The 24,026-nt window shown below is 40.2% G+C and overlaps 1 protein-coding gene across 1 annotated transcript in view; it reads right to left on the bottom strand.

Annotated features, from left to right (window-relative positions):
* Nucleotides 1–24,026, bottom strand: part of LOC122561499 (protein monoglycylase TTLL8-like) — an 87,555-nt gene that overhangs the window by 43,981 nt on the left and 19,548 nt on the right. Inside the window, exons 4-8 of the mRNA XM_087999297.1 lie at nt 21,032–21,158; nt 19,840–19,929; nt 19,459–19,569; nt 12,126–12,232; nt 11,058–11,186 (exon numbers count right to left, since the gene is read on the bottom strand). Coding sequence (XP_087855423.1) covers nt 11,058–11,186; nt 12,126–12,232; nt 19,459–19,569; nt 19,840–19,929; nt 21,032–21,158 — 564 coding nt within the window. The remainder of the gene's footprint in view (nt 1–11,057; nt 11,187–12,125; nt 12,233–19,458; nt 19,570–19,839; nt 19,930–21,031; nt 21,159–24,026) is intronic.

The raw sequence follows: 24,026 nt of genomic DNA, 5'->3' as shown, positions 1-24,026 counted from the left end.
CAGAACTGGAAAGCTTCCTAGAGGCAATACAGCCTCTGGGGTCTTGTACCGGCCTTAATTGGATGGAACTCCCATATGTAGCCACTTGAGGTCACCTCCTCCAGAGTCACTTCTTGGGTCACATCACTAATATCTCCAGTTCAACCCTGATCAGAACCCTGCAATGAAAATCCAACCCATGTCCCTTGTTACAATAGATTGTGTGTCTGTATTTAACTCGAAAACTCACATTATGACCACTAATTCAAATCATCCATATTTCCCGGTTATAGTAAGATAAAGTCTCGTAGTTACTGTAGCATATAAATACATATAAAGCCAGTGACATATCAGAAATTACACGCAGCTGACAGTCAACAAGAGAGGACAGGCATTGGTTCCATTATAAAAGAAATTGATATAAAATCTTGACAAAGCTTATAGCAGTATAATTGTGGCAACCTGCTTGACAGGTTCGGCCAGGAATCCTGGGGATTAGTAGAACTCAGAAACACATAATGGCTCAATATTATGTGAGGATAATTGGATGAGAACTTAACACTGCTGCAGAGACATTGACATTTTAGTGTTTAAAAATAACCGAGACTATCATTGATTTTACTTCTTTAAAATCATGCAGTTAATGAGACTACTGTTTACATGTGACTGTGTAATACTAAATAACTGTCTTCCTGAATTAAAATGATGTTTGAAAGCAATGAAAATGTGCCTTTAGATTAAATCCAAGCAAACAGATTAGATTCTGCCTCCTCCAGCTAATTATGAATGCATTATTAAAACATGTCCCATTCCTTTGCCTTCATTCTCTCTTGCCACCAAGCCAAAGAACCAATGAAGAGTGCAGGAGTAATTGCCAGGAACAGCATCGTGTAAAACTTAAAATGAGGTGTCAACCTTGAGAACTTATAGCACGGATTACTTAAATGCCAAACAGTGGAAGCAGCATGTTATCGAGAGGCCAAGCTAATCCACAACCAATGGTTCAGATCTAGGTCCTGCAGTCTTGTCACATTCAATTATGAATATTGGTGACAATTAAATGACTCATTGGAGGAGAAATATAAATATCTCCCTGTCAATGATGGGAGAGCCCAGTACACCAGTGCAAAAGACAAGGCTGAAATATTTGCAACAATCTTCAGTCAGAAGTGCCAAGTGGATGATCTATCTTGGCCCTCCACCTGAAGTCCCCAGGAAGGGTGAAAGAACTTTGGAACACTGACATAAATAGCAACTTCTACATCAATAATACATTTCCATTCAGGGATAAGGTAGAAGAGCAACTGGAGCTAAATGCAGTTATGTCACAGATGAGCAAAGATCTCATTATGTGGCAGAACAGCTCAACAGACTAAATGGCTTATTTCTGTCCCTGTAATTGTAAGGGGACGCTCTAGATTCCAGCATTGAACCAAGTCAAATCATTCCATGTGATAACAAGAAATGGTTAAGTATACTGGATACTGCAAAGATCATAATCCGTGACAATTTTCCAGCAATTGTATTGAAGACTGGCGTTCCAGAGTTAGCTGTAACACTAGCCAAGCTGTTACATATACATCACAAGCATCTAGGAGAAAGTGAGGACTGCAGATGCTGGAGATCAGAGCTGAAAAAATGTGTTGCTGGAAAAGCGCAGCAAGACAGGTAGCATCCAAGGAGCAGGAGAATCGACGTTTCGGGCATAAGCCTGAAGAAGGGCTTATGCCGACTTGCTGCACTTTTCCAGCGACACATTTTTCAGATCACAAACATCTAGCCAGCAATATGGAAAATTGCCTGGGTATGACCTGTCCATAAAAAAGTTGGGCAGATCTAACTTGGCTAGTTGCTGCCCCATTAATCTACTTTATATCATCAGGAAAATGAAGCCTATCAAGTGGCACTCACTCAACAGTAATCTGCTTACTGATGTTCACTTTGGGATCTGCCAGGCCCACTCATCTTCTGACTTCACTACAACTATGTTCAAACATGGAAAAAATACATCTGAACTCGAGGGAAAGTAAGGGTGACTCCCCTTGACACCAAGGCAGTATGGGACTTAGTTGCTGTCTCAAGAAGCCCAAGCAAAATTGGAGCCAATGGGAATTGGTGAATGCTTTCCACTGGTTGGAGTCATCAATGAGGCCAAAGAAGGTGGTTGTATTTGCTGGGAGTCATACAAATGTATGAGTTAAAATTTGGAGTAGGCCAATAAACCCCACAAACCTGCTTTGTCATATAATAAGACCATGACTGATTTGATTGCAAACTCAACTCCACATTTCCATCTACCATTGATTATATTCCACCATTTTGCTTAGATGAATATATCAAACACTACATTTAAAATACTCAAAGAATTCCATCTCCACTGCTTTTTGAAGACGTACAATCCTCAAATCAGTCATCTCAGACAGGGGACATCTCTGCAGGAGCTCCTTAAGGTAGTGTCCTCGGCCCAAATACCTTTGATTGCTTCATCACTGACCTTCTCTGTACCAAAAGGTCAGAATACAGATGTTTACTGATGACTTCAATGTTCAGAACCATTTGCAAATCCTCAGATACTGAAGCAGTCTGTTTCCATATGCAACAAGATTTGGACAACATTCAAGTTTAAACTGATAAGTAGTAACTATCAAAATTCACATCACATAAGTGAAGGGGAATTATCATCTCCAACAAGACAGAATCCAATCATCACCCCTTGACATTTGTTGGCAGTGTGATCACAGATTCTCCCAATATCAAAACCGTGGGGATTCCCAATGACCAGAAACTGAACTGGAACAGCCATATAAATATTTTAGCTACAAAAGCAAGTCAGAGTCGGGGGATTTTGTGACAATTACCATAAAGTCCTGTTGACTGATTAGGGCACAATTGTACCATTTGTACATACCTCTGTCATTTCCAAATGACATTTGCACATTGTGTTCCTTGCACCACCTAACTGTGGTGTTTGTACAATTCGCAACCATTCTGAAAAGTCTGCTCAATATTAACTTTATTTCAATTTTTTTTTTCTTTACAGATGCTGCTAAGCCTGCTGTTTTTCTCCAGCACTTTCTGTTTTTGTTATTAAATTTGTTTAGCCTTGCCCCATGGTAAATAACATCTCATCCAAGACTTCAAAGGGAAATTAATGTGAGTGGGATGTGGGGTTTGTCAATCCAATTCCATCAATTTACTGTGTAGCTTAGGTTGAAACATTGAATTACAGGCCAGCTGTGACATTTTGAAACAGGATATTGCACAGGCAGTCAAGTTTGTTAAAGAGGAAGATAGAAAGCTTTCTGTATGGCAAAGAGAGTGGAAATGTTACAGAATAGTTCAAGGCCATTTTCTTTAAATAAAAAGAGGGTGCGGAGGAGATTTACAAAAATATTATCAGGATGATGGAGTTCGGATATGTAAGGAGATAGAATAAACTGGGATTATTCTCCATCAAAGTTTTGAAGTATTTTAATCAAATAAGGAAATTGACCCATGTGCCAATGGAATCAGTAACCAGTGGACAGAGATTGAAAGTAATTCTCAAAATATAAGAACAAACTCAAAGTTTGTGCGAAGATTTGTAGCTCGGGTGCTCGTTGTTGTGGTTCTGTTCTCCGAGCTGGAAGTTTTTGTTGCAAACGTTTCGTCCCCTGGCTAGGCGACATCATCAGTGCTTGGGAGCCTCCTGCGAAGCGCTTCTTTGATGTTTCCTCCGGTGTTTATAGTGGTCTGTCCCTGCCGCTTCCGGTTGTCAGTTTCAGCTGTCCGCTGTAGTGGTTGGTATATTGGGTCCAGGTCGATGTGTTTGTTGATGGAGTTTGTGGATGAATGCCATGCCTCTAGGAATTCCCTGGCTGTTCTCTGTCTGGCTTGCCCTATGATAGTAGTGTTGTCCCAGTCAAATTCATGTTGCTTGTTGTCTGCGTGTGTGGCTACTAAGGATAGCTGGTCGTGTCGTTTCGTGGCTAGTTGATGTTCATGTATGCGGATTGTTAGCTGTCTTCCTGTTTGTCCTATATAGTGTTTAGTGCAGTCCTTGCATGGTATTTTGTACACCAGAACGAAGGACCCGATACCCAACATGAGCAAGACGAATGTAGTGTACAACATACCATGCAAGGACTGCACTAAACACTATATAGGCTAAACAAGAAGACAGCTAACAATCCGCATACATGAACATCAACTAGCCACGAAACGACACGACCAGCTATCCTTAGTAGCCACACACGCAGACAACAAGCAACATGAATTTGACTGGGACAACACTACTATCATAGGGCAAGCCAGACAGAGAACAGCCAGGGAATTCCTAGAGGCATGGCATTCATCCACAAACTCCATCAACAAACACATCGACCTGGACCCAATATACCAACCACTACAGTGGACAGCTGAAACTGACAACCGGAAGCGGCAGGGACAGACCACTATAAACACCGGAGGAAACATCAAAGAAGCGCTTCGCAGGAGGCTCCCAAGCACTGATGATGTCGCCTAGCCAGGGGACGAAACGTTTGCAACAAAAACTTCCAGCTCGGCGAACAGAACCACAACAATAAGAACAAACATCTCGCATTTGTATAGCAACGTTTAGATAATAAATTATACCAGTGTATTTTACAATTGCCATCAGACATAATTTATTACTGATCCACAATAGAAAATATGAGGTTTTAAAGAGGTAAGTTTTAAAGAACTTTTTACAGGAGCAATATTGTTTGGAGAGGCAGAAAATTTTAGGGAGGGAATTCCAGAGTTAATTTCTTGGTTACTCAAAGCACAGCTGCCAGTGGAGGATTGACTAAAGTCAGGAAATGATCAAGAGGCCAAAATTGGCAGAGCACAGAGATTCTGGGAGCTATTTACAAGAAGTTATAAAAATATATAGAACCTGATGGGAGATTAGGTGAATATTTTTAAGCACAAGATAGAGTTAGTTGATATGATCTGGAATGCATTACCTGAAAGGGGAGTGGAGACAGACTCAACAGTAATGTTCAAAGGTAGATCAAACATAGGGTTGAGAGGGAAAAGAACATTTGTAGAGGTGTGGCAAAAATGCGAGGGAGTGAGATTTATTTGATATTCAACTCAAAGCACTGGCACAGGTGTGATGAGCTGAATGGCCTTTTTGAGTACGAGATGAGTGAGATACTAAATTAATATCTTGCATCAACGTTTACTCCGGAAAAGGACATGGAAGATATAGAATGTAGGGAAATAGATGGTGACATCTTAAAAAATGTCCATATTACAGAGGAGGAAGTGCTAGATGTCTTGAAATTCATAAAAGTGGAAAAATCCCCAGGACCTGATCAGGTGTACCCAAGAACTCTGTGGGAAGTTAGAGAAGTGATTGCTGGGCCTCTTGCTGAGATATTTGTATCATCGATAGTCACAGGTGAGGTGCCGGAAGACTGGAGGTTGGCAAATGTGGTGCCACTGTTTGGAAAAGTGGTAAGGACAAGCCAGGGAACTATAGACCAGTGAGACTGACATCAGTAGTGGGCAAGTTGTTGGAGGGAATCCTGAGGTACAGGATGTACTTGTATTGGAAAGACCAGGACTGATTAGGGATAGTCAACATGACTTTGTGCGTGGGAAATCATGTCTCACAAACTTGATTGAGATTTTTGCAGAAGTAGTAAAGAAGATTGATGAGGGCAGAGCAGTAGATGTGATCTATATGGACTTCCTGAAGGCGTTTGACAAGATTCCCCATGGGAGACTAGTTAGCAAGGTTAAATCTCATGGAATACAGGGAGAACTAGCCATTTGGATACAGAACTTGCTCATAGGTAAAAGACAGAGGGTGGTGGTAGAGGGTTGTTTTTCAGACTGGAGGTCTGTGACTAGTCGAGTACCACAAGGATTGGTGCTGGGTCCACGACTTTTTGTCATTTATATAAATGATTTGGATGTGAGCATTAGAGGCATAGTTAGTAAGTTTGCTGATGACACCAAAATTGGAGGTGTAGTGGACAGTGAAGAAGATTACCTCAGATTACAACGGGACCTTGATCAGATGGGCCAATGGGCTGAGGAGTGGCAGTTAGAGTTTAATTTAGATAAATGTGAGGTGCTGCATTTTGGGAAAGCAAATTTTAGCAGGACGTATACACTTAATGGTAATGTCCTCAGGAGTGTTGCTGAACAAAGAGACCTTGGAGTGCAGGTTTATGGCCCCTTGAAAGTAGAGTTGCAGGTAGGTAGGATAGTGAAGAAGGTGTTTGGTATGCTTTCCTTTATTGGTCAGAGCATTAGGCCACTGTTGGAATATTGCGTGCAATTCTGGTCTCCTTCCTATCAGAAAGATGTTGTGAAACTTGAAAAGGTTCAGAAAAGATTTACAAGGATGTTGCCAGGGTTGGAGGATTTGAGCTATAGGGAGAGGCTGAACAGGCTCGGGCTGTTCTCCCTGGAGCGTCAAAGGCTGAGGACTGACTTTATAGAGGTTTATAAAATCATGAGGGACATGGATGGGATAAATAGACAAGATCTTTTCCTTAGGATGGGGGGAGTCTAGAACCCAAGGGCATAGGGTGAGACAGGAAAGACTAAAAGAGACCTAAAGGGCAAATTTTTCACGCAGAGGATGGTGTCTGTATGGAATGGGCTGCCAGAGGAAGTGGTGGAAGCTAGTACATTTGCAACATTTAAAAGGCATCTGGATAGGTATATGAATAGGAAGGGTTTTGAGGGATATGGACCAGGTGATGGCAGGTGGGACTAGATTAGATTGGGACATCTGGTTGGCATGGACGAGTTGGACCAAAGGGTCTGTTTCTGCGCTATACATGTCTATGACTCTATGACTCTAGTCAAATGGAGATACTGTTTTATAGAATTAGTTTTAGTTAAGTGTAACATTAAAGTCATTGTATTGGATGCTGGATAACTTATGTCATTTAACACAAGGACATAGGAATGGGAGTAGGCCATTTAGCCGCTCAAGCCTGTTCCACCATTCAATGAGATCAGAGCTGGCTTAACTCCATATTGTTTGGCCCGTATCCCTTAGTATATTTGTTTAAAAAAATAATGTCTCTGATTTAAAATTAACAATTAATCCTGCATGCACTGCTGTTTGTAGAAGTGATTCCAAACATCTACAACTCTTGTGTGTAGAAGTGCTTCCTAACATCTCTCCTAAATGGTCTGGCCCTAATTCTCAGACTATACACATAGTTCAAGAATTCCCAACCAGTGGAAACAGTTTATCTCTATCTACCATCTCTTTTCCTGTTAATATCTTGAAGATTTCTTTCATACCATCATTTAAGCTTCTAAATGCTAGAAAAAAATAGGCCCAATTTGTATAATGTCTCCTCATAACTTAACCCCTGAAGTCCAGGTATCTTTTTTTTGTAAATCCATGTTGTGCTCCCTCCAAAGCCAATATATCCTTCCGAAGGTGCAGTGCCCAGATCTGCTCACAGTACTCCAAGTGGGTCTAACCAGGGCTTTGTATAATTGCAGCTTAGCTTCCACATCCTTGTACGTCAACCTTCTAGATACTAAGACAGCAATCCATGAGCTTTCACGATTATTTGCTGTGTTGAAAAGTGGGGCGCTGGTAAAGCACAGCAGGTCAGGCAGGATCTAAGGAGCAGGAGAGTTGACTTTTCAGGCAAGGGTCCTTCATCAGGAATGCCCACACTCAAAACATCGATTCTCCTGTTCCTCGGATGCTGCCTGACCTGCCGTGCTTTTCCAGTGCCACACTTTTCAACTCTGACTCCCCAGCATCTGCAGTCCTCACTGTCTCTGATTATTTTCTGCACCTGTTTGTCACATTTTAAAGACCTATGCCTCAAATCCCCAAGTATCTTTGAACATGCACTGTATTTCATTTCATACCATACAGAAAGTACCCAGATCTATCCTTTGTTGGTCCAATGTGGATAACCTCACACTTGGTAATTTTGTGCTTTCATCGACACTGTCTGCAATGCCAACTAACCTGAGAAAGTAGTTGGACTAAATCATACTCGTAAAAATTACTTGTCTTTGAATTGGTTTTGTTACAAATAGCTTCACTTTGATTGGAGGCCTTAAACTCAGGAAATCCACAAAAGCAACATGCTTGCGCAAATGGATCTAAACTGCTCGGGAGGTAAGTACTTCAAAAACATTCTGCAAAGTGGCCTGTAATTTTGGGTCTATCCTAGATATTCTCCCAATGTTCAGTGCCAGCTTTCACCATTGTTGGTAAGCCTTGTATTGCTCGTGATTCGGACTCTCCAATACTGCTCTAAATTCCCCCAAATCACCACAGGAAATGTAATAATGATATCCATTGTTATTATGAACTGTTTATCATGATCCTGGTAGTTACTCTCACAAGTACTTCTGCAATTTTACAAAAGGTGAGTTCATTACCATTTAAATATAAAACAGTTACAAATTTCAAGCCAATCTCCTTTCAGCCAATAAGTATAATAAGTATAATAAGTATAATATAATATCTTCCTGAAGAAGGGCTAATGCCCGAAACGTCGATTCTCCTGTTCCCTAGATGCTGCCTGACCTGCTGCGCTTTTCCAGCAACACATTTCTATCTCTGATCTCCAGCATCTGCAGACCTCACTTTCTCCTCAGCATTTTATTTTGATCAACTATTTCCCTGATGTAGACCACTTCTGACCCTAGTATAAGGTAGATTAATTTAGGCTCTATATACTAGCATCAAAAGACATTATCAATCAGTAATAAACATGTGCTTTCACCCTTCAGAAGGACAGCAAGCTTGTCATTTGATTTCTGGCCTTTTTTTCTTTTGCCACATACTGTTCAATAGATCTGTCCTTTGGGGATGGACCTTCCTGGGAACTGCTTTTTCAAAATGAATGGGTTATTCCAACATTGTGAGTCTGTGTGGCAATCTGATCTAAAGATGGGCAGTATTCTACAAACCATTCAGTCCAGGTTGAATTGAACACAACTCCCTTTCTGTCTGCAAGGTGGATGTTGACTTTCACTTTAGCTTAAAAAAAGCATGAAAATAAGTTATATCCTGATCTACCTGCAATAAAATGTTGAAAATCATTCCCCATTGACCCTTTTACAAAATGTAAAAGACATTCCTTTGCGGGTCCAGGTTTTGCTAAACCCCTGCAACAGCCTTTAACATGGTGTAGTAGCCACAATCATTCAATAAGAGCAGGGTTATGGAAAGTCGCAGCCTGGGAGAAATTATCTTGACTTAAAGTTCCTTTGACTCAGGTGACTTTGCTTTGTTTTGACAAGTGATTCGAAACAAGACCATATGAAATCTGATTGATAAGACATACATGGATACATCCAACATATCTGGATATGACTTCGTTCACTTGTTGCTACACCATCAGTAGGCTTTCAGTTGCAAAGTATGGGAAGGCTGCAGAATTTCAGTGAGCCATAAACAGCCATATTGAATTTTTCAACACAAATTCAAATTCCTGTGGGTTTTTTTTTCGTCTCAAATACTTTTAGTCTTCACCTTTGTTAGTTGACACCTTCTTTTAGTGTGTTTGATAATATTAGTAGGGTTGACACTCTCAGTTCTGAATGATTTTATAACTCCTCCTTGTGATTGGAGGGAGCTGATGATGTATCTACAAGCCTCAGCAGCAACCTATTCTACAACATACCAACAGCTTGCAAAATAGAATCACTTCATCCTGTTACAAAATACATTCCATACATTTGTTCAAATTAAAATTGCATCTCATTCTGACTCAAATGTGTTCAACAATCTTTGTGGAGATTCACAAAATCATAAAAATCAATCTTCTCACACAGAACTGTAATTCCACCTGACTGAATGGAAAGGATTGTTCTCCATGCTGACTGACCACAAACACTAACAACAGTTGATGACAGGTTGTGTTGTAAACCAACCAGAGTTCTTGGTTAGAAGAGAATGCACCTAAGAAAGGTGAGAAGGAAGATGAAGAGCGGAGGAAGCATAATATTCAAAAAACTATTATAATGAAGCCAACACCTATACTGTATTTGGCTTTGGACTCCATACTTAAAGGAAATCATATATTAGATACAGTGCAGAGAAGCTGCATCCAGCTGAGCTGAAGGGATTGGCTTATGAGGAAAGGTTGGACAGACTGAACCTGCATCCATTGGAGTTTAGAAAAATGATAAGGTAAACTTAATGAAACAAATAAGTTCTCGATGTATCTTGATGGGATGGCAGGACAAAGGGTTGAAAAGATAAGGGGGATAGGTCAGAATGTGGAGTAAACAGGTCACCACCGTTCCACGCTTAACCCAAACCCTGCCACCTTCCCTCACACCCATCCCTCCAAAATAAAACATAATTTTTGAATGATAGAGCACAACCTAGTGGCCTGTTCCTGCTCTTAATTCATGTATTTGCCTGTAAAGATGCTGGATGTAAGTTTGCCTTTATAGAAAAGATTAGACTTAATGGATAATGCTTAGAAATAAGTGGTCTGCCATTGAAAATGGAAATGAGGACATTTTCTTCTCTCAGAGAGTTGTTAGTCTTGAGAATTCTCTTCCCCAGAGCACAGTGGATGCAGTGTCATTGAATTACATAGATTTTTGTTTGACAAGCGTCTCAAAGCATTTAGACAGTAGAATTGAAGGCAGAATCAGATCTTGTCTGATTTAACTTAGCAATTGGTTAAACAGATTTGAGAGGCCAAAAGGTCTACTCATGCTTATAATTTGTATGTACATATGTATGTTTTTTATATAGAATTCCTACTGTGTGGAAACAGGCTCTTTGGCCCAACAAGTCCACACCAACTCTCTGAGGAGCCAACCCACTCCGACGCACCCTCTACTTTATCAATCTACATTTTACCTTTGACTAATGCACCTAACCTACACATCCCTGATTACTATGGGCAATTTAACATCGTCAATTCATCTAACCTGCACGTCTTTGGATTGTGGGAGGAAACCGGAGCATACGGAGGAAACCCATGCAGAAATGTGTTCTAATACAACTGTCACTTTTCCTATAATGAAGATTTCATAACAGGTAGGTTCAGCTCTCTTTTATTAATGATAAACCATAATGATTTTAGCTAAAGAATATTGCTTACCTTGGTTGTAAAAGATGCATTTCTGCCATAATGATTCATCATTTGGTCCCTGTGTAAATAGTTGCAGTCAATTACATTTCTTCGTACTGTCCAGATGAAGTAGGGCATTTTTTTTGCTACCATGTTTGACTGAAATAATATAGTAAAACAAACCAAAAAAAAAATTTTAATGCATTATTTTGCAAGTTGGTCTTAAGAAGACATGGAAATATAGATCGATAAAAGGCTCACTTTCCATGGACCATGTACAATTAACTTCACCTGAACTCAAACTAAATTATTGTTCTTAATGTAACGTTTAATATTAAGTTCAAATGACAACATACAGGAGTAGCTCAATATTCATCTCTGAGTGGAAGTGAATAATTGCCATCTGGTGGGCAGAAAATGTGAGCAGCACACCCTATTACTTTGGGTCTCTGCACATTTCTGACAACTGTTAGATTCTACAAGCAGATTCCATCACCATTTCTTAAATGCCTCCCCTTCCATGCTAACATAAGGAAAAGGAACAGGTTAGGATGGTATCAACACCAAGAAGTCCTTTCACTCCTCCCTCAGTTACTCCCAGTATCAGATAAACCTGAAAGTCTTCAGTGTCTACTTGAGAGGTTAAGTTAGCTACCACATGATGTCTTTCACCTTTGTGATTGACAGGCACGAGAATTTGAAAATTGCAATTCCATGGTGTTTGCAAAGAATTGTAAATACAGATTGTGTGTGGTTTAAACCTTTGATACAATCTGATGGAATCTAAATGAAAGCATTTGGCCCACTTTATGTATTTTAGTGTAGGCTCTGTCTGCCATTTTCTTATGACTTAAGAATGCGATTACTTGAATTATCTTCTTCCCACCAAAGGAAAGTTGACCACAATCTTTGCCTGATGCCCAATCTGGCTGTGTCCTGGCTTATTTCTCTCGGTTTGCTTTGAGAGCAGAGCAGGATCCCCACCAACCAGTTGCCCACCATTACAACCAATGGGAATTCTCACATCCCTTCAGGCATGAGGAAGTGGAGAGGAGTCCAAAAGGAGCAGAGAATCCTGAGAATTGGAGAGATGTTTACCTGACATAAACCAACATCTAATAAAGAGAAAGGATCATAGAAGAAGAGGTGCCCTCTCAGAAGGGTCATTGGAAATCCACCACTGCTGCCCCAGATTGGCATCCTTTCTGGGGGGCAGGAAAAGAATGAGAAAAAAAATAAACTGTGTGTTTGGTGGAATGAAAAATAAAATCAACACTGAGATATGGACACAAGTCTTTCCACCAATTGTTATGCCACTATCCCACAAGCTTTGGGGCAATTGGTTATTGTTCATTGTCTCACAATGTTGAGGGATACAAATTCATGATGGATGTACCCATTATGCATGGAAAGCAGTGGTGATAATGGCTAAGTTTTCAGGATTTCTCAGAAATAGTATATTTGCCTCACAGTAATTACTAGGCAATTAGTGGAGACAAGTAAACAGGCATTGAATGCTTCAGTATGTTATTAGAGCCTTTATACATGTATTAGCATCTTTCTGAGAAATTGGACTCATTGGCCAGAAGAAGGCACATTCCTGCTTTACTGAGATTTCCTGCTGTGGTTTTCTGGTAAGTGATGCTACCAGTCAGGTAAATTCACTGCTTTATTTTTGAGAACCAGGAGCCACCAAATCTGGAATTTTAGAATTCCATATGATTGCATAAAGTTATTCACTGAGATATTCAGGTGCTTCATAAGACAGTAAAATGATATTTTCTAATCCCAACAAGACTTAACCAGCTTCTTCATGATGCTGGGTTAATTGGTATGATTTTTAGTCTCAGTGGGTCTGTCATGTCGAGGCAAGAATCTTTCACCACTGTCAGTAAAGGAAATTCTGGAATATGAGTCAATGAGGGCTATTTTTGTATATCTCGGGGCAGCTTTTTCAACAGATACTCTGTTCCATTTCTAAGTGTACACTATCTTTCCATTCCATCTACCATCAATAGCTGTTTCCTAACACTGAAAAGATTTCAACTGATAGATTCCCTTGATAGAACGTAAAATATTGTTAAATACTGTACATATCTTTACCATACCACTAAAAGATGAACATTGTGTAAACCACTGAAGTTGCAATAGGGATCCTCCGCTTTGTGAAGCTCCAAATGCCTATCATCTAAAACTAAAAAAAGTAATTTAAATTAGACAGGAGTGAATATCAGTTTGCAAACAGCTCAGATAAGAATATGCATTATTTTTAATTGATTTAATTTGAAATTAGGTCCAGTAAAATGGTTATTTTTCCTCCAGTTATAACTGTTTGCTTGCATTTAGTAATGAGCTAGCAAATAACAGAAAATGTGATGCATGGAATTTCCATCGCCAACATTAGGAAAATATTCAAAATTCATCAAGCAGTTTGTTTCCCTGACTCCAAGGCTAGGAAAATTATTTTGCAGTTCACCTTCAATAATTATTACTTTTAATTGAGCTTTATATTGGCTGCAACAGTATTTAAACAATAGACATCTAGTCAGAGATGTACAGCACAGAAACAGACTCTTCGATCCAACTCGTTAATTAATTATGTTGCAAACATTTTCTTTTTTCTGGTAAAACATTTTACCATTCCAGTAATAACCCTTCTCCCCTACTCATAGAAAACTAGAGACAGAGAGTCTCCAGAGTGTTCTTCCACACAAATTCTACAACAATCACGAATTCAGGTAACTAAACTTAAAATTGAGAGAAGGTTTTCAGATTTGTACCTCCAAGAGCCACATTTCATCTTTATGGTCACTAGACAAACAGGTATTTTAAAGTGCAGGGGAGTAATGTCATCGTGATACAGTTCACTTTTTAGCAATGACAAATTCATAAACAGAATCTCCCACACCATAACTAGCAGTATTTGCTTTGTAGCAGATAGAATAAATTGCTAAGCCATTCCAATAAAATATTGAAAGGATTTTGAAAAACGTTGAACAACCCTTTTATTGGTGAAAGTTGCTTGCTGTTGAAACAATATTATTACTTTACCCATTGTGTTACCAGACAGCTCTGCTTACAAACACCTGAGAAAAGAACAAACCTGTAGTTTTACTACATTAACAACACCCCATTAAAGTGGCTTTCAGAGGCCAACCCTTTGTCTCCCATTATGCTTCCTATTGTCCCCAGTCTGGGAAAAATAGAGGCTAACTTTACCCCTCTCAAATCAGGCTTTCAGGTCATTTTTCTCACCATGTCAGGTAACTACCCATTTTTCCTGCCTGCTAGGAAAGTAGATAATCAGAGAGCTAGTGAGTTGCAGCCCTTACATGGTTGTTAATTGACCATAAGGTTCTGAATTGCTAAGGAGCTGAGAAAGTCATTCTACATTTGTGAAGGAACCAGGATTGGAATTGTCAGCTAAAAATGAGGAACTTACCCTGATGGGACCAAAAAAAGGAGCAGTGACAATCTGACTTTGAATTCCTCAGAAGATTAGGAAAAAATGGTTAGTACCTGACATGGTAACCAAAATGACCTGAATGCCTGATTTGAGAGGGGTGAAGTTAGCCTCTAGTTTTCCCAGACTGGAGGCAATAGGAAGCATAATGGGAGACAAAGGGTAGGCCTCTGAAAGCCACTTTAATGGGGTTTTGTTAATGTGGTAAAACTACAGGTTTGTTACTTTCTCAGGTTCTGATTTACAGCAAGGTGAATGGGGGGTGTGCAGTGCCACATTCTGGTAGAATGCGGATTCACACTAGAACCCCTCTATAAATGGAGTTCCCAATTCTCGGCATCAATATTTCACTGTTGAGTCATAGCCTCCTCAACATAAACAACAATAAAACTAGTCCAGTGTAACTTCTCCATTTTCCCTATGCTATGCTTCAGACTTGTTATAGCTAGTGATTTCAAGAAGAAATCTGCTAATTGTTTTGCAGCTATTATGTTTGTGAGGGAAATGCCTGAATTCTGTTCCTCATTCACTGGCATGCTGTTTATATTCCTGAATTGTTGTTAAGTGTCAGTTATTTTCAAGCAGCTATTTGCTAGAAGATTTCTCCATACATCTCCAGTGTAACATGAATCATTGTAATATCCAGTAAAAAGTTCTATGCAAAATTGCAGCCTTTTAACTTCTTTAATCAATACATCAATTTACTAACAACGAGTGATAGACACTAGCATGTTAGTTACAGCTGAAATAATTGGAAATGGATTATCTACTGCTGATACTTATTTTTCTGCTTTAAATTGGTCTTTGTTTCTTAGTGATTAATACCAGCTGGATCTTGTTCACTATGAGATTCTTGATTAGGGTTTTTGACCTGGCCAATTAGGAAAGCCCAATATAACCAAGAGATTTAGTATCACCTTTGTTCAGGTGACTGGCTCTGAACTGGCTAGCTATTGCCTATGCACAAGTAAATAAAGGGTGATTGGATATTGGCCTCTGTATAGTTATTTCAACTTTTTGTCACAATTTTGAGACTGCTGTAAAATCAATGTAATTTACTTTTTATAACAGTATCTCGGTGGGACCTCAACATGCATTTTGGGAAAGCAAATCTTAGCAGGACTTATACACATTAATGGTAAGGTCCAAGGGAGTGTTGCTGAACAAAGAGACCTTGGAGTACAGGTTCATAGCTCCTTGAAAATGGAGTCGCAGGTAGATAGGATAGTGAAGAAGGTGTTTGGTATGCTTTCCTTTATTGGTCAGAGTATTGAGTACAGGAGTTGGGAGGTCATGTTGCGGCTATATAGGACTTTGGTTAGGCCACTGTTGGAATATTGCGTGCGATTCTGGTCTCCTTCCTATTGGAAAGATGCTGTGAAACTTTGAAGGGTTCAGAAAAGATTTACAAGGATGTTGCCAGGGTTGGAGGATCTGAGCTACAGGGAGAGGCTGAATAGGCTAGGGCTGTTTTCCCTGTAGTGTCAGAGGCTGAGGGGTGACATTAGAGGTTTACAAAATTAAGAGGGGCATGGAGAGGATAAATAGATAAAATCTTTTCCCTGGGGTCGGGGAGTCCAGAACTAGAGGGCATAGGTTTAGGGTGAAAAAGGAAAGATATGAAAGAGATCTAAGGGGCAACTTTTTCACGCAGAGGGTGGTACATGTATGGAATGAGCTGCCAGAGGATGTGGTGGAGACTAGTACAATTGCAACATTTAACAGGCATTTGGATGGGTATATGAATTGGAAGGTTTGGAGGGATATGGGCCGGGTGCTGGTGGGTGGGACTAGATTGGGTTGGGATATCTGGTCGGCATGGACGGGTTAGACTGATGGGTCTGTTTCCATGCTGTACATCTCTATGACTCTATCTCCTGCCAACATACTTAAACAGGAAGTTGGTGTCATTCACATTGTCATTGTGTGGCCAAATCACACTGGGACTGAAACTGAAAGTAGAGAGTCTGTTCTTGATGTCTCCTCTACCCATAATTGCCACTTTCCCCCATTGCCTGCAACTGCTGGTCAACCCCCTGTCCTCCTTGCTATCGTACTGGATGCCATTCTTTGCTATTAGCCTCTTCACTCTCCATCCACTGGTCTACCCCCTAGCCACTGGTTGCTATATGCTTTGCCCTCCTGCTTGCCTCCCTACTTAGCATACTGTAGGTTCCATAAGACATAGGAGCAGAAATTAGGATATTCAGCCCATCAAAAGGGTTGTTTTTCAGACTGGAGGCCTGTGACTAGTGGAGTGCCACAAGGATCGGTGCTGGGTCCACTACTTTTCATCATTTATATAAATGATTTGGATGTGAGCATACGAGGTATAGTTAGTAAGTTTGCTGATGACACCAAAATTGGAGGTGTAATGGACAGTGAAGAAGGTTACCTCAGATTACAATGGGACCTTGATCAGATGGGCTAATGGGCCGAGAAGTGTCAGATAGAGTTTAATTTAGATAGATGTGAGGTACTGCATTTTGAGAAAGCAAATCTTAGCAAGACTTATAAACTTAATGGTAAGGTCCTCAGGAGTGTTGCTGAACAAAGAGACCTCGGAGTGCAGATTCATAGCTCCTTGAAAGTGATGTCATATGTGGATAGGATAGTGAAGAAGTTGTTTGGTATGCTTTCCTTTATTGGTCAGAGTATTGAATACAGGAGTTGAGAGGTCATACTGTGGTTATACAGTTCATTGGTTAGGCCACTGTTGGAATATTGCATGCAATTCTGGTCTCCTTCGTAACGGAGGAGACTTGAAAGGGTTCAGAAAAGCTTTACAAAGATGTTGCCAGGGTTGGAGGATTTGAGCTATAGGGAGAGATTGAGTAGGCTAGGTCTGTTTTCCCTGGAGTGTCAGAGGCTGAGGGGTGACCTTATAGAGGTTTATAAAATCATAAGAGGCATGAATAGGGTAAATTGACCAAGTCTTTTCCATGGGGTGGTGGTGGCCAGAAATAGAGGGCGTAGGTTTAGGGTGTGAGGGGAAAGATATAAAAGAGACATAAGGGGCAACTTTTTTCACTCAGAGGATGGTACATGTATGGAATGAGCTGCCAGAGGAAGTGGTGGAGGATAGTACAATTGCAACATTTAAAAGGCATCTAGTTGGATATATGAATAGGAAGTGTTTGGAGGGTTATGGGTCAGGTGCTAGTAGGTGGGACTAGATTGCATTGGGATATCTGGTCAGCATGGACAAGTTGGATTGAAGGGTCTGTTTCCAGGCTATCCATTTCTATGACTGTAATCTGCTCTGCTGTTCAATCATGGCTGATAAGTTTCTCAACTCAATTTTCCTGCTTTCTCCATGTAACGCTTGATCCCTTGGTAATCAAGAACCTATCTTCCTCAGTCTTAAATATACTCAATGATATGGCATCCACAGCCTTCTATGGCAGTGAATTCCATACATTCACCACTCGCTGGCTGAAGAGGTTTCTCCTTTATCTCTGTTCTGAAAGGTCTTTCCTTTACTCTAAGGCTGTGCCTTGTGCCCTAGTCCCTCCTACCAATGGAAACATCTTCCCAACATCCACTCTGTCCAGGCCATTCAGTATTATGTAAGTTTCAATTAGATCCCCCTCATCCTTCTAAACATTATCAAGTATAGACTGAGACCTCAAATGTTCCTCATATGTTAAGCTTTTCATTCCTGGGAACATTCTTGTGAACCTCATCTGAACACACTCCAGGACCAGTACATCCTTCATGAGATATGGGGCCTACTGCACAATATTCCAAATGTGGTCTGACCAGAGCCTTATACGGCTTCAGAAGTACATCCCTGCTTTTATATTCAAGTTGTCTCAAAATAAATGCCATGATTGCATTTGGCGTCCCAACTACCGAGTCAATCTGCAAGTATACCTTGAGAGAATCCTGGACTAGAACTCTAAAGTCTCTTTGCACTTCTGAATTTTCTCCCCATTCAGAAAACAGTTCACGCCTCTATTCTTCCTACCAAAGTGCATAACCTCACACTTTCCCACATTGTACTCCATTTGCCATTTCTTTGCCCACTCTCCTAACCTGTTCAAATCCTTCTGCAACCTCCCTGCCTCCTCAGTGCTACATGTCCCTCTACCTATCTTTGTATCGTCTGCAAACTTAGCCAGAATGCACTCAGGCTCTTTATCTACATCATTAATGTATAAAGTGAAAAGTTGTGGTCCCAACACTGAACCTTGTGAAACATCACTTGTCACTTGTGCTCAATCTGGCAGCATCTATGCAGAATGAAACAGAATTAACATTTTGAATCATTGGCTTTGAAACATTTACTCTTTCTTTCTTTAGAGATGCTGCCAGATCTGCTGATTTTCTCCAATGCTTACTGCTTTAATCTCTGATTCTTTCATTACCAATACTGGACATGTCCTTTCCCAACAGCACTGTGGTATACAATTGAATGCCACTAGTTGCAGGAGTCCTCAGCATTAACTCCAGAGCCTGTGAAGTCTCACAACTTCAGTTCAAACGGACAAGGAAAACTTCCTACTGATTACCATCTATGGTCCATTGTCAGCTGATCAACTACTCCACTGTGTTGAACATCGATTGGAAGAAGCATTAAGGGCAATAAAGACACAGAATGACACTGGGCAGAGGTCATAAATGTTTCCAGGTTGGCTGAGTTGGTCCTGAGAGAAGCAACACCAGGAATCAATTGACTTGATCGCAGCCTCACCAATTACCATGCATCTGTCCATGGAAACATTAGGAGGCAGGGCTTGTTGTGATGAAATCCCATCTTCACATTAAGGGCACTCTGCATCAAATGGTCTAATTCTGCTCCAAACAGTTATGTTCATATGTCTGTCAGCATGTTGTATGACGCTATCACCATGCGAAATAAGATAGATCTAGAATCGACCAAGCAGCACAAAATTGGGCATCTTGGAGGCATTGTGGGGCATCAGCAGCAGAACAGTACTCCCAACACAATTTCTAACCTCTTACCTGACCAGTCAATGATTATCTCAAACAAGTGAGATTCCAACAACCTCCCTTTGACATTCAACAATATTTCCCCACCGTCAAAACCACAACTGAATGGAAACTTAATATAACCTGCCATAATAATACAATGACAATGTCAGTCAGCAGCAGAGTAATCTGTGGTGATAACTCATCTCCTAACTTCCCAAAATTTGTCTACCATTTATAAAACACAATCAACTATAGTGTGATGAAATACTCTCAAATTGCCCAAATGACTGTATCACTGAGGACATAATGACAAAAAAACTGACATTTCACCAATTATATATTAAGTCGCTTATTAAAAAAAAAGCTGTAGGCTCTAATGAGATTTGTTATGGACTTTTCCTTGCCACCTACCTGCTTGATTGACCTGATTAATATTTTCATTCCTTGTTAGTTGCTTTGTAGCCCACATCCTGATGTTCTGGCGATTCAAGTCCGAGTCAACTATGAAAGTCAGGTTAATTTAGGAGTTATTTAGCAAACATATCTGAAATGTGCAATATTCCATTGTCGAGAAAATTTCTAATCAATAGTCTTAGACAAAATTACAAAAGTCCACAAAGATTCTAATTTGCACTTTGAAACCTCCTCTCACCTGTACCAGGCAGATAGGCCAACAGCCTGTGTGTTTTTACCCACGTGGAAATTGCATTACAAGAGTTCTAGTGCATCAATAAGGCAGCTGAAGAGCCCACACCTAGTAGCTGAAGTACCTGACCCTATCTTTCACATGAATCTTCCATTGCTAGTTACCATTGTCATACAAGAGACAGGGGAGCATGGTGGCTCAGTGATTAGCACTGCTGCCTCACAGCATCAGTGACGCAGGTTCAATTCTAGCCTTAGATGACTATTGAGTAAAGTTTGTACATTCTCCCTGTGTCTTTGTCAGTTTCATCTGGGTGCTCTGGTTTCCTTCCACAGTCCAAAGACATGCAGGTAAGATAGATTCCCCTGTGCTAAATTGTGCAGGGTAGGTGGATTAGCTGTGGGAAATGTAGGGTTATGGGGGGGGAGGGGGCATCCTTTTTGGAGTGAGATGTGGAATTGATAGGCTGAATGGTCTGCTTCCACACTGTAGGGACTCAATGTTGGAAATCAGCATTATAACTAAAGGGTAAATCAGATCAATTTAGTGTAAACCAACACTTTACATTGTGACGTTAGCCTTCAAATAGAGAATAGTTTTTTGTTGTAAGTATGATTATTAAATTGTAAAACCTTAAAACAGTTGCCAGTATATTAAGATGTTTACCTCTGAATATTTGAACTGAGCCAGACCCTATGACAGATTTGACGAGAATTATGGAAAACTTGAAACTAAATCTTGAAACTTAACCAAATATTGACTTGATTTCCAAAAATTCCTTCAATGAAAGTGAGGGTAAAAAATTGAAGTGACTAATAATTAGGGGAAGGGGGACAGGCTCAAAGAGAACAGGAACCAAGGAATCAGGGAAGCAATGTTCAAATCCTTCCTTTGTTCTCCACTTCCTTCAAGTGCTTAAATGTTGAATTTGTCTGATTTGAAATTCATTCACGATACCTTCATTGTCTCCACTTTTGAGCTCCACTTCTTTTGGTATTACAAATATCCTCTCTGCCCAGCCCCTCCTCCTTAGGCTAGCTCTAATTACTGGATAGTTGCCAATGATTGTAAAAATTTTCTTTTCCTGTGAAAAATCCAGAGGGAAAGACATACGTTAGGACAGTGCCTTAACGTTTCTCTCAACGGATGTAAAGTAAAATTATTACTGCCCCAAGACCTATGTGCCCAATTAAGATGTAATCCATACAAATCTTAACAGGATAGAAGCTTAGATTTTCTTTTACAGAAGGTAGAAGAGTGCTAAGTGAAATTATTCACTAACACTGATCCTGGTTTAATTTCCTTAGTCAACATCATTAATTCTGGTGAGCTCCAAAGATTATAAAGATACTTCACTCAGAACTTGTCTGTTTGAGGACCAGAAGTAGCATGCTGCTTGGTACTCTGAAGAGTCTGTAACAACTTAAAAGAAGCTACAGTATGAGGTTTCATTTTGAGAAAAGGGCATAAACTTCAGAATCTGGAAATATCATTGAGGGCAGGGCACAGTTCCTAGATTAGTAAATACCAATTTGGGGATGTTTTGCAGGAATTAGGGGACAAAATAAGAGCACCATTTAGAATGGATAGAGGGCTCCAAGCACACAATGTAAACCAACAAAAGAGAAAGGGGATCAGTGCCATTACCACAATGCAGCACAGGATCACTCAATGCGAATAAATGTTTAATGATTTTGCCAAGTCAACCAAGGTAAAATAATAAACTATATTTTCCAAGTGTGCAGTAAGCCTACAACCAGCTTAACTGATTTAATACAACTGCATAACTTACCACCAATACCTACAAGATGGCAGGGTGCCTACACTCACTCAGAATGTTCACCTGTTTAGTATTTCCTCAAAAACATAGTTATGATCAAATGTGCAGACCAGACCAGTTCTGGTAACAAATCAAAAAGGAGACTGGAGGCAGAATAGAGAAGTCACTGGCTGATTTCTGGTATCAGAACTTGTAAATGAGATAGAAAAACATCTTCTGTGGAAAGTGGTTTAATAAGTATTTCCTAACACAATATATGGTTAACACATAATGGGGTAATTGAGATGTAAAGGCCAGACTCATGCAAGAAACAAATAGATGATATATTGGAAATGTGAATAGATAAAACAGTCTTTCTGATCCATAATTGCTTCGTGAACTATAAGATTCAAATAATCTGCTAACACATAGTCTTATATGATCCTGCAACAATCCAATCATTTGTGATTCTCAAGCTGAATTTTTCCACTATCATGGGGATAGAGTTGGAGGCATAGGATATCAGGAAAATAGGGATGAGTTGTGTTAGGGCAGCATTCCAACCTCTTAGGGTGATTTCTCAGCTTTGGATCTAGATTGGCTGGCCACTTCACAAAGTCAGGCAGCTAATTAGAGACTTGAAGGCCCCATTCGGGATTGTTTTGCAATGGCACCGAAGAAGCAAACCCCCAAGATGTGCAAAGGCTGCTAAGTCAATCCAGGTGACAGTTTATTGCAGGAAGGTGGCCATCAATGTCAGAGACTTCTTACCCAACTGATGGAGCCACATGAATGAACGTCATCTACTGTTTCCATCACCACTCCTAGGAAGACTTTTCTCCTGCACATATTTGATAAGTCTAATGTAGGCAACCTAATGCACCTCAGCTATTGGCGTGTCCTTGCACTTGCCTGCCCGCTGTGACAATGTCTATCTCTCTCAGTGGGATTGCTAGTTTAAAACCAATGCAAGCCCTTTGACTTAACATCCAGCCTCAGGAACCAGTGTGCTGTCCTAATACAAGGGTGCGCTTGGGCCATAGGATGTGTCACTGGGCACTGGTGACATGGACTGGCTTAGAAACACCAAATGAGTGCAATGTCAAATTCCAAAGTCCACCAGAATATCACCCCTTAGATTCAAATTCTCTTGATTCCCCTACCGTCACCAGATAATACAATACACATAACATGTGGCTGCCTCTGTCTTTGGAAAGTACCTGCATATGCAGTCTTGGCAGTGATGCATGTCAGATCACTAAGTTCCTAAATTTTCAGAACACTAATGCAGAGACAGTGGCCATTGCGGTAAACAAAACGCTTCATTTTATGTCATGCTCCACATCACAGCCAGCTTCAGGCAGTGAGTGAGCTGGGAAGATTGGGGACTGCCAAGAAAATTAAAGTGGAATTTAATCCCTTTCAATTACTTTATAGCTCAATGACATATTCTACTGGCAACGCGCCAAATATTGCTGGGTTGCCAGGAGGTGCTTAATACAATTGCAGCCTTTCTTTCCATCCAGAGAAAACTAAACAGAAAATAAATCAACTCAAGTCATTCAACAATTACTTCCTTGAACACCAATCAAATTCCTCTCCATGAACAGAGTCATCCTGCTCTTCAGGCTGGAATATATTACCACCTACATCATGACCTTTTATTTCCCACTACTATCTTTGATGTGGCACCTTATCAATGCCTTTTGGAAATCTATGTACAACACATCCACTTTATCAACAGCATCAGTAAACTAATTTGTCTCTTTGACAAAACCATGTTGGGTCTTCCTGATTACCTTGGACTTATCTATGTGCCAGGTTACAAGGTTTTTATAAATAGCTTCTATGATTTTCGTGATGACAGATTTAAGCTAACTGGCCAGTAGTTTCCTGCTTTCTGCCTCCCTCCCTTTTTGAATACTATTGGCTACTTTACAAACTAAAGGAACCTTCCCTGAATCTAATGAGTTCCCTAGCTACTTACTTTAAGACCTTAAGGTGGCTTGCTGACTCATAGATCCAACAATTTACTCAGTACTACTTACCTGGTAATTGGAATATTCTTGAGTTCCTCCCTCCCTTTCTATTTCTGATTTACAGCTACTTCTGGCATGCTACTTTTGAAGGCTGATGCACAATATTGTCTGCCATCTCTTTATCTGCCATTATTAATTCCCCAGACATATTTTC

This window comes from Chiloscyllium plagiosum, unplaced genomic scaffold, assembly GCF_037043375.1.
Source record: "Chiloscyllium plagiosum isolate Xiang-an unplaced genomic scaffold, Cpla_swu_hap1 HiC_scaffold_23, whole genome shotgun sequence".
Classification (NCBI taxonomy): domain Eukaryota; kingdom Metazoa; phylum Chordata; class Chondrichthyes; order Orectolobiformes; family Hemiscylliidae; genus Chiloscyllium; species Chiloscyllium plagiosum.
This window is presented reverse-complemented; position numbering and strand designations above follow the sequence as displayed.